Source organism: Lissotriton helveticus, chromosome 4_1 (genome assembly GCF_964261635.1).
Source record: "Lissotriton helveticus chromosome 4_1, aLisHel1.1, whole genome shotgun sequence".
NCBI classification, from domain to species: domain Eukaryota; kingdom Metazoa; phylum Chordata; class Amphibia; order Caudata; family Salamandridae; genus Lissotriton; species Lissotriton helveticus.
In genome coordinates this window covers 919,367,638-919,379,354 of record NC_136063.1, presented here as the reverse complement: position 1 = coordinate 919,379,354, position 11,717 = coordinate 919,367,638, and the positions used below count along the sequence as shown (strand labels likewise).

The 11,717-nt window shown below is 47.5% G+C and overlaps 1 protein-coding gene across 3 annotated transcripts in view; it reads right to left on the bottom strand.

Annotated features, from left to right (window-relative positions):
* Positions 1–3,963: 3,963 nt before the first annotated feature.
* RTTN (rotatin) overlaps positions 3,964–11,717 on the bottom strand; it is an 891,871-nt gene continuing 884,117 nt past the window's right edge. For all 3 annotated transcript variants that reach the window (XM_078687523.1, XM_078687524.1, XM_078687525.1), the window contains one exon: positions 3,964–4,718. In XM_078687523.1, coding sequence (XP_078543649.1) covers positions 4,636–4,718 — 83 coding nt within the window. In that variant the 3' untranslated portion in view covers positions 3,964–4,635. The remainder of the gene's footprint in view (positions 4,719–11,717) is intronic.

The window sequence follows — 11,717 nt, the reverse complement described above, 5'->3', positions numbered from 1 at the left end:
ATATTCTAAGGTAAGGAATCTAATACTAACCTGTTTCTTTCAGTAAATGCTTGTGGCCTACTAGGAACCGCAGGAAACGCTGGCGGGCAGGCAGGACAGGAATGTGGAAATATGCGTCTTGCAAGTCCAACAATACCATCCAGTCATGAAGGGGAGGCAGTAGCCCCTTCGGACAAATTTCAAAATCCACCTGTTTGATAGTATGGTCTGCCAGTGGGGCAGGTGGTGGTGAATCCTGCCACCAGCTGCGTGCCCATGTTGGTAATAAAACACAGAATAGGAGGATTTGGAGGCTGCAGTGGCTGCGGGTGTGTGGGGGTGGACTGGCTAGCTGCCTGACCCACTGAACCTGTGGGTACTGCACCTGCGGCCACGCAGACGCTGGGAAGGATACGTGGCGCTGCAGCTGGCAATGTATTGGCACGGCTGAAAACCCCTTCCGCAGCCACGAAAGGCAGATTGAGGGTGATGTGAGGCCTCTTCAGCGCCAAATCCGCCTTGTCTATGAAGAGACGAATGCCATCAAAGGGCATGTCCATAAGAGAGGATTGGACATCCCCTGAAAAGCCAAACGTCCTCAACCAGGCACGGCGCCTCAAGGCCGCCATCGAATTAACCGCTCCTCCCAAAAAGTCGGTTGTGCCAAGTCCAGAGCGGATAGTGAGTTTTGCTGCATCTTTCCTAATGGCGAAGGCCTGGGAGAGGTCAGCCCAGGCCAGCACGCAATGTTAGACTGGTGAAAGAAAACATGTTCCCCCAAGAGTCCGACCTCATGGATTTCCTATCCGGGGGGGCGGATTGGGATGCGCCTTGGGATGCCAAGGCCTGGATCACCAAGCTCTCCGGAGTAGGGTGTTGGGTGAAGAAGCTTGGGTCCCCTGGGGTGGGGCGGTGGCAGCAGGAGATTGTTCTATTCATATAAGCTTCTGTGTGGGGTTTAGACCAAGCCCGCAAAAAAGATGTCAGTGAGGGCATCATTGAATGGGAGTAGCGGTTCTGAGGGGAGGACTCCCAGTTGCAGTACTTCTGTCAAAAAGTTAGTCTTGACTGCCACTGAGGGCAACTAAAGTTCGAAGACTTTAGCCACCCTCTGCACCACCACTGCATAAGAAGCTCCCTCCTGCGAAGCCACAGTAGGTGGAGAAAGCATACCAGTATCTGGAGAAGTATCCAGTCCGCTGACTTCACCCAGTTCCTCACACCAGTCTATGCTAGGGTTTTCTTCAAAGGGCTGATATTCCTCAGAGTTCAGCGACCCCTCCCATTCCTCCCTGAGTCCTAACTCAAGGGAATAGGGCTCAGGCTCCATATAAGAGGCAAGGCTCCAGTCAGCGCCAGATACGGCATAGGGTGACGCCCCTCCGGCACTGTATCGAAGTCGGAGATCAGAATGGGGATGGTGCCGGCATCGGAGAATGTTGAGATGGTACTACCGGTGCTGGTCTGAATCCAGGAACGGATCCTTAGGAACAGAATTAGGCCAGGCCGGAGCTGCCGGCACAGAACAAGACGGGCCCCTTTCAACCCAGCAGGGCCTGAAGGTGCGCCGGTGGAGTCGGGCCGCCTAAATATGAGCCGTATGGCCTCTCGTAAAACTCTTAGTTGAGCGGGGTCGCTCGGGCTCCCGGAAAGTCGGGGAGGCACGGAGTGGGCCCAGGCACTACTACGGAGCCAGGCCTTGAATGATGACGCTCCCTCGTCTTGGTGGCCGACAGACCTTTCCTTCAACGGTGACCTTAATCGTTATGTCAGTGGACTTTGATAATTGCGTCTTTGCTCGTCAAGCCGCTATGAGCTTGCTGTACTGCTCCTGCAAGGCCTTTGGATTCATGGTGCAGCAGTTGGAGCATGACTTTAGGTCGTGCTCAAGACACCACAGGCATACAAGATGCAGATTTGTCACCGACATCCGTCAGTGACAGGCTCCACAGGGCTTGAAGTCAGTTTTCATGGAAGACATCCCTGCCACAATGGGGGGACAGAACTCAAAAAGAGTTGACAAGAAGTCAATAAATTCCAGTCAAACAGTGATTAAGGGGTAGCTCTTCTCTGGATCAGAGCTGGCTGTCTTAGAAAGAAAAGAACCGACGTCAGCACGGCTGAGTGGAGCTTATACAGGTGCCAAGGACAACGCACGTGGAGCCGAACGACATCACCTACCGGTGCGAAGGAGTACTACTCACAAAAAATCTTCTGGATCCAATCTGATGCCTGGGAAATTCTCAGGTTTGGAATCTGCTTCTAGAAGTCTCTATCAGATCCATACATTTGTATAAAAGCCATTCAATTTAATCTAGTAGCGTAAGCCTCTTGCCTACTGTCACATATCTTTTAGCACATCAGGCTGGGAATGGTAGCCATTTTTTCCTATGTTAAAACTGACATGTAGTATATCAACAAATATTATGGCCTTTATGATGTGCCCCATTTTCCATTTTCAGATTGCTTGCCCGCAAGACAGAGTGGGGCTACTTTAGGGATTGACCTCTGGAGGTCAGGGGAGACAGGTGGGCCTCATGTGAATGCATTAAAGACACCAGAACTGGATAATTACAGCTACAGTTTCTGGTAAAAAGAATATACTTTGTCTACAGCATTGTATTGCCCTGGAAAAGCAATGTATTTGGAAGAAATCACCAAATATTTCTCCTCATCAATGGTTTCACCAAAGAGACTACAAAAAAGGTATTGCCATTCCAATCTGTAATACTGAGAGTCTGCTTCTATGAGCCAGTATTGAAGATAAGTGTAAGCGAGTATGTCCTAGCATATGTGTGCTTCCACATTCGGCAGGCATTTGGTGACAACTTGAGGTGCAGCTCTTCACCGCAAGGGAAGTTATGATGACTTTTTAATTCTCTCCTTAACTACTATTACTAGGAACCTGACGGCACTGAAGAATCCTCAAATCAAACTATGCATCTTCCAGGTCGGAGAATCACAGGACCACTTGTAGGACTAATTTTAGCAAAGATTTCTGAGATGTTGCTTTGTAAGCATTTATTGAGAATCCTCAGGACCGTAATATGTCTGAGAAGGTTCTTTTATGTTTTACTATAAAGTAGCACAAATAAACACCCTTATTTTTCTTTTTTTTTAATAGTCCAGCTTTCGGCATCGTTATCAAGACAAATGGTATATTTAACTACATGATTGGCTTTAACTAGCTAGGTACTGGGTGTACGTATGGCTCATGCTCTCTCTGTCAGCCTAATAGTGGCGATATTGATTTGGGGTGGAGGGGAGTGACACTTCAGTCCTCTTTCCCCTGTTGCATGGGTGTAGTAGTTTGAAGTGTTTCTCTTTCAGCTGTGTGTGGGGAACGAAAGGAAGGTGCTAGTTTGTGGTAATTAATATTGTATGCAGGAGGTGGACAAAAAGATTGCCTATCCATGAGTGCGGAAGCAAAAAATATTTGTGCAGGATGCCAAGGGACACGTGGTTTATTTTGTCATTATATACATGTTTTCTGATTCAACTGTTATTATCCGGGTTTGTAGTATATTCACTTTGTCAAATTATTTTAAAAAGTTGCTTTAATATTTTAGAAGAATACAGATTATGTGCCTATACGGCAAGTGTGAGTTACAGATTTTCTCAAGAACCTAAAAGTGGTGGGCATTTTTCTCAAATATAAGGAACAATCCCCTTGCTAGTTGCTACACTAGGTACATGCGCCAAAGCAGTTCGAGGAAAAAAAGTAATAACATGTAACATGAAGCAGAGGGGGTTAATAGAATTTAAATAAAGTATCAAAATATTTGGATGAGATTACATATTTCATCTAATTGGAAAAGGAAGTATTTCTAAATGAATTTAAAAGTTATCAAACATCATTAAACAGGTGCTAAACAAATGTATCTGTCCTCAGACTAAATGACCTAAAACAAATCAAAAATAAAAATTATATTCACATATTTAAGCATTCTATTACCTATCTGTATACAAACGCTACATCAGGCATTATTATAATAAATAGTTTATTTCAAACTGTGTATGAGAATAATCATTATATTATAATACAATTTTACATAATAAACAGGCGTACAAAAAGATATGCGAATTTCAAAATGCTATTATACATTGACATTCAAAAAATGCTTGGCAACGTTGCCCCTAATAAAACAGCCATCTGATGTTAAAAAAAAAGAGAAAGATCCAATGTAATCAAGAGTAAGGTGTTTCGGTTAATCTCCGTCTTTCAAACGTGAATGTTTTGCTCAGCAGAGTAAATTATCCAAGAATTACCATACCATTTTATGTATGAGATTTACCCTCCGCATGTTGGGATCATCAGTATGGAAAGTGTAATAAAGCACGGTCAGTGACTCTTTTTGAAAATGATAAACGGTTGGTCGTATTTCTCATCATGCAGATGTCTTGTTTCTGAAAAACACTTGACACGTCTGCACTAGATTCTGAAGGGAATTGGAATATATCATAAAAAGTCTCAACAAAGCCTTTGCGGCCCAGATAAATAGCTTGCTTTCGCGAACACAATTGCAAACTCTTTTTGTTTCAGTTCCTCCAGGTTTTCACCAGCTCATCAACCCTGACCATCCAAACATCTGAAGCTATTTTTTAAAACACTGATATCTTCAACGGCTGTTAGCAGGGTCTCCAACAGATGTTTTTCTAGCTGTTCAGAAGCTGTGATAGATTAGCCAGGCACTTGAAATAATAAGCAGTCAACTCATTTTCTTCTTGCTCCACACCAACTAAAGATAAGCAAAAAAGAACCTGCGTTATTTAGCAACAGATATACATAGTTTACAAAGAGATTATGTTTTAGAAAAAGCCAAATATCATTTGTTTTATAAAAATCAGAAAAAAAACAATTGTACTTCATTGAAAAGAAGCCCATTCGCCCTGAAGAGATAAATCAATTATTTACTTTCAGCAAGTTCATTTCTAAAAGATGGATAGGACGAAGCTATCAGTATATTGACTTTATTCTAGCCTATGTGGTTTCTTGTATTCCCAATTTGTGGCACCCTTCCACCTAGTAGAAGGATCAGAAACTACTTCCGGGAGCTATTCAATTTAAAAGCTTCAACAGTGCTGCACGTGCATCACAATGTATATACACAGGCACACTTCCTTCTGACGTAGGTGAACGCCTTCAACATGTCGCCACTTTTAGAAATGTAGCCTATCATTATTGTTGTTTTTGTAGAGAGAGAGAGAGAGAGAGGTAGGAGGAAGTTGTTAACAACTAAAAATTGACAACTAAGAAAAAAATTCCTTGAGACTTATTATCAAGATTGGGCTTAAACTCTGAAAGAAGGTCAAGTGCGAAGTGTTTGCAGAATACGCATGTAACTGCTTCCCTCGCTGTAATGAAGCGCTTCAACATTCGATGGAAAGGATCTAACCCACAGTGGATAATCACAGAAGATGCAGGAAGTGATCCATCTGATAGCAGTAGTTTTGGGTGCAGTGGGCTTGCAGCATCTGTACTACCAGAGGTACGATGCGAAGGTCACTACACGTAGATTGTGTCAAGATAATAGGATCCGGAGATCTAACTCCATATAGGTCTGAACTTGTTGGCAGCTGTAAATGGCTTCCTGCACTAATTCAAGCAGCGAAATTTGCCGCCATATAAGTCTTTCCAGGTACCAACTTGAAAAACTAATTCTACAAGATAATTGGTAAGAATGGCATTGCCCACAAAATATGTGACTTGAGTAATGCCCCTATCATAGACCCAACAGAAAACCGCTTGCTTATCTATTGGGGCAGGTACGTACTTTTTCTGGCATTTGACAGACTACACATATTTCATAGCAGAGATCTAGGAGAGTTTTACAAAACGTATGGTTCAGGATCTGGGGACCCATGCTGAGTGGCAGTACATAGTGGTTTAGAAGAATCCCAACATGGCGTCCTCCATACTTCATCCGCAAATCTTGCCTAAGTGGAGCCGGAAAAGCCTCTTTGTAGGAATCTGGGTTTTTGTTGCAGTACCCCCCCACCCCCAGTTTTTACCTAGTATCTGGTGCATTTTTTATTGAAAGTGTGCTAGGTTCCTGCTAATCAGCCCCCAGCACCAGTGCTCTTTCCCTAAAACTGATCCACAATTGACATGACTTAAGCTCCCCTGTAAGTCCCTAGTAAATGGTACCCCTGGTACCTAGGGCATCGGGACTGAAGAGGGTCCACTAGGGCTGCAGCACAAAGTGTGCGACCCTAGGGACCCCTCACCATAATTATGCAAACTGCCATTGCAGGCTGCGTGTCTTGGTGCAGACAAAACTGAAGATTCAACATGGCACCGAGCCCCGTGTACCATGCCTGCAGACACTGCATGATATAGGTAAGCCACCCTCACAGCAGGCCTTATAACCCGAAGGCAGGGTCAAACTCTTCATCTTAATAAACCCACACTGATGCCAGTGCTTTATTAATAAATGCACACAGAGCGCACCTTAGAGGTGCCCCCTGAACACCTACTGACTACTATTGTGTTGACTGACTGGTCTCGACCAGGCAGCCACCACTAGGCATGTTTCTGGCCTCCTGGGGTGAGAGCCTTCGCTTCCAAAGACCTGGAACAAAGCCTGCTCTGGGAGGAGATGTTCACACCTCATCCAAGCAGGAACCACCTTCAAGGGAGGGAAGCTCCAAATACCATGCCGCCTTTGAAATGCAACCAAGGCCTTTCCAGTTAGTGGAAGATGCCAATCCCCCTGTCCTGACCCCAATTTTTGGCAGAAAGACCAGCAGGAAAATTAGCTAGATTAGGAGGTGTGCCCACACCTAGCCAGCACCACCCCTAATCTGGACAGCTGATGTGGACCCCGCTTTTTAGAATCCTCTGTCTGTTGGAGAGAATTAGCCTATTGCGGTGAGGATTATGCCACCTTCCCACAGGAAGTGGTCATATAGAGGTTGTAATCACATTAAGGTAGGTAGCACATGGCTACTACCTGGTACTCCCCTTAACGCCGCTAAAGTGAGTATTTATGTGGCACCCTTTGACCCAGAACTTCAGATTCGATGGACCTAAAGATGAGGAGGACAAAGAAGAGCTGATGAGCCAGAGACCTAAGTGCCTGCCGCAGAGTTTAGGCGCAAACCCGTGCCTGCCGCTTCAGGACTCGACAAACAAGGTGAACTGTCTTGTCCTGCTGATGTGTGGCCTCTAAGAACCCCAGAGGACTACCAGCCTTCGCAAACCGCCCACAAACTCCCTTGGAATAGAGGAGCTACTCCCCTGCTGACCGCAGGCACCGAAATCGCAGAGTCCGGTCCACCGGCTTGCAGCTCCCTGGCCCGACCAGCGCAGTAACCGACCACGAAGAGGTACTCGTGCTCTGGAAGGTTAGATCTAACCCCCCTCCCCAAGGGTGCGGAGACACCAGGACCGACAAGAGCTGTGCAGTACCAACCCTCGAGGTACCGGACGCCATGTACACAAGACAGACATAGAACAGTCCAATCAGAACTCCTACTGTACCAGAGCCCAGCAGCAGCCGAGGGACATCAAGACCCAGTGGCCCAGCAGTCCTGAATTTGCCCCTGCCAGCTGCTGGCCCCTGACCTTAAGGAGTACCTTTATGCACCTTGTCCCTAAGGCCCTTGCGACCCTAGCTCTAGGGCCGGAGTTCTCAGACTTGCCCGCAGGCCCCCCCTGCATAGTATTGCAACATCCACCAACTCCATGTCGACCCATTTACTTTTTATGCACACATACCGAGCTGCCAGGGCAAATCATATCCCTATGGAAGCCTCTATCTGTTATAATTTTTAACCCGGTCAGGAGAATCATTACATTAAAAGTTGATCAGACATCTCCTACACAATTTTAACTCAATCACCTTTTTTTTTTGTTGTGTAAGACATTTATTGTACAGACAAAAGGGTAAGAGGTACACTGCGTCACGCCAACAACCCGGAGGCAGGCCGCTATGAAGTTTATATCTTATAACCAACAGTGCAGCAGTCTGGGGGGAATCAACACAACAGGTCGTGTGACCCCCAAAGGAAGCATACAATAAAAGAATGACACTTACACGAACAGTGCAACATTAGCATGATTAATGGTCTTACTTTTCACTTTTTACCAGTGCTGTAGCTGAACAAGTGAATTTGAAGGTTCTGAGGCCGTTACAAAGCTGGCACCAGAACACAGCCTGTGGAAACGGCAAATCTAAAGGATGCGGCTATCAGCACTGTTTTCACCCAACTAGTCCAAACAGACAAAAGAAAAGCTTGAACAACAAACAACGGTGCAGTTGAGAAATACCATTCATTCGATACCTACTCACAAGTGGGGCAGTGCGCTCGTGCGCCGGGCAGCTGTTTACGAATGTCCAGAAACTGTGGGGGTTTTGATGTCTCACGTGCCAGGTCTCCAGCACGGGGACATAGGGCGGGGGGGGGGGGGGGGTGGAACTATAGGATCATGCGGCCTCAGGGGAGGTAGGGGGTTACAGTAACCGCTGGTTGTGGAAAGCGATGTGGACTGTGGGATCGGGGCTTGTCTCATCTCCCAGTGAAGACTACATTGGCACCGGACACAGGGGCAGCAGGCCCACGTTTACTCCTCGCCTCTCTCATCCCATATCATCTGACACACCCACATCCGCTGCACCATCAGACGTGTCCGAGCCCGCTCGCTCCCTAGTCCAACATAAGAAGGGTTCCCATATATCATTAGGTCTGGAAGCAGTCGGCATCGTCTCCCAATAATTAGTCAATTGTGTATGTCCGTACGTTACATCTTTTACCCAGTCTGTGTATATTGGAAGGACTCTCCTGCCCCAATGTAGTGATATTTGTCTTTTGGCGTATAGGAGGAGCAATGCATGTAATTTTCTATCACAAGGGTCTGTGTCTTTGACATATCCTAACAAGCCTAGGAGCGGTGACGGTGCATCTGCTCTATGTAGAATCTGGTTAATGGCAGTGAAGATGTCTGACCAGTATTCGTCCAGCTTAGGACAGCTCCACGCCACATGAAGGAAGGACGCATCTGCTCCTCCACACTTCCAGCAATTTGCATCCTCACGGATGCCTATGCGGTGCAGCAGAGCCGGTGTGCGATAGTACCGGTGCAGAAATTTGAAGTGGATGAGCCTCAAACAATAGTTCGGAGACAGGGCCGTGAGTTGCTTGCAGCAATATTCCCACATGTCGTCTGTCAGAGGGTCATTCAGGTCTGCATCCCAAGCCTGTCGAGCCGTGGATATTGCTATCGGGGCCTGCTCCTGCATGCAATTGTACAGTCCTGACACTAGTTTTTTTTGGGGAAGGTCTGGAAAGTAGATTATGAAGGGCATCCAGTGCCGGCGGCTCCTCAGGGAAGTGGGGCCCCAATTTCTTACAGGATTCCCGAAGGGAGTGGTACAGCAGTGTGTCCGCAAAGGAATCAGGTTCGTCGTCTCTATTTGCAGTCAATGTCATAAAGGTGCCCTCTGGATAGACGTCCGCAAATGTATGCAGCCTCCGCCCTCGGAACGTGAGCGTGTCTCCTCTAGTACTCAAGCAAGGCAACATCGGGTTGCCCCGTAGGGGGATAGCTGGCGCATAAAGCAAGGAGAGGCCCGCTCTGCTTTGTAATTCGCGCCAAGACCAGCGAATCATTTCCACAGTGTCCACATCTTTGGAAGGTCGTTTGACTTTACCATAAAGCGCCACCCGGAGTGGCAGCAACGGCTAGTTCCACCGCCACGTGTGGTTGGTAAGGGGTGGGGAAGGCCCAGAAATGTAGGAACTGCGCCTGAGCGCATAGGGCGTAAAGCTTGAAGTCGGGAGCTCCGAGGTCTCCCTGTCTCAGCGGGAGTGTGAGCAGGTTCCAGGATACCCTCGCCTGTTTCCCCGCCCAAACCAGTTGGAGTAGCAGGGAGCGGACCTTCGCATGGAAGTGCGCAGTCATGGGCAGCGGAACATTCACGAACAGATATAGGAATTTGGGGAGTACCACCATTTTCACCAATGCTATACGTGCCACCAGGGACAAGGGCAATTTGTTCCAGACCTCAATTTTCCTCTCAAGCCAGTCCACTGCTCTGCCAAAGTTAAGAGACCACAACTCCTGTGTATCCCGACTGATCCAGATTCCCAAGTATTTAACCGCGTCAGTTTCCCAACGCAGGGGGTAGTCCGGTGACGGCTGAACTGTCTCGTCCGTGAGGGGGAATGCAACAGATTTCGTCCAATTTATGGACACTCCTGCAAGGCCCTCGAACCGCACAAATTCACGGAGCAGCGGATTCATGTTGTCTCTGGGATTGATGATAGTCCGCGTATAGCGAAATCAGTAAACTCCGCGAGCTGAACCCAATACCCCTCGCAGTGTGGTGTTGCCGTATCCTGGCCGCAAGCGGCTCCATTGCAATGGCAAACAGGAGAGGGGACAGTGGGCATCCCTGTCTGGTCCCTCTAGAGATCGCGAAGGGTTTGGAAACGAGGCCATTTACACTCACTCTGGCCCTAGGCGCGCTATACAGGAGTTTGATTAGGGTTATGAAATTACGACTGAATCCCATCCGTTCCAGGACCCTGAATAAATAAGGCCACTCCAAGGAGTCAAACGCCTTAGTGGCGTCAAGGAACACCACTGCTGCATGAACAGAGGGGTGCAAGTAATGTAGGACCGAGAATATGGTTCTGAGATTATGTGATGTGGCTCGACCAGGGATGAACCCGGATTGGTCGGGGAGTGCGATGATCGGCAACATCGGCTGTAGTTTATCCGCAATGATTTTGGCATAGATTTTAGCGTCCACATTGATCAGGGAGAGGGGTCTATAGGAATCCAGAAACAGTTCATCTTTGTCGGGCTTCAATAGTGTAATGATTAAGGCTTCATGCATGGAGTCTGGAAGGGAGTTCAATTCAAGGGCTTCAACAAACACCGAATGCCATTTCGGCGCCAGTTCTTCCGTGTACGTTTTATAAAAGGTCGTTGTCAGACCGTCAGGGCCAGGGGCCTTGTTGGCCGGCATGCTTTTTATCACCTGAATTATATCCTGAACTGTTACTGGGAGGTCCATATATTGTCTATGGTTATTAGTGAACCAAACTAGGGCGATGGAATCCAAAAAGCTCTCCAGGGAAGCCGGGATCTCGGGTTGTCTGGTGGTGTATAGGGACGTGTAAAAGTCTGTGAAGGCGTGTAGTACTGCTTCTTGGCCAAGAACCAGGGATCCCCCAGTGTCGTGGATAGCGTGTATGTAATGCGATTGTGTACGGGGGGCTATCAATCTCGCTAGGGTCCTGCTGGGTCTATCCCCTTCCCCATACCTCCGAGCTTCGGCCTGTTTTCCTAGGAATCTCACCTCACGATCCGCCTCCTCATTAAAGGCAAGGAGCTTGGTCTTGAAATCGCCTGCAGTTTGCAAGGATTGGTCACGGCAAAAGGCCGCATCTAGGTCCCTCAGCTCCCGTTCTAACTGGGCTAGTGTTCTACGGATAGATCGTAACACCCCCGCCTGCCTCGCTATGCACTGTCCCCGTATCACCGCCTTAAAGGCGTCCCATTCAATGGCCTCTGATGATACTGATCCCGCATTTTCAGCAAAATATTTAATTATGTCTTCCCTGATCTCTTCAACGAATACTGGATCTGTTAGAGCATGCGGGGGCAGACGCCATGTGAACTCCCTATGAATGGCATCAGGTAGACACAGCTCCATCATGCATGGGGCATGATCTGATAGGGATCTAGCTTGGATGTCGACTTCTCTCACCCATGTTGCCACCTCAGG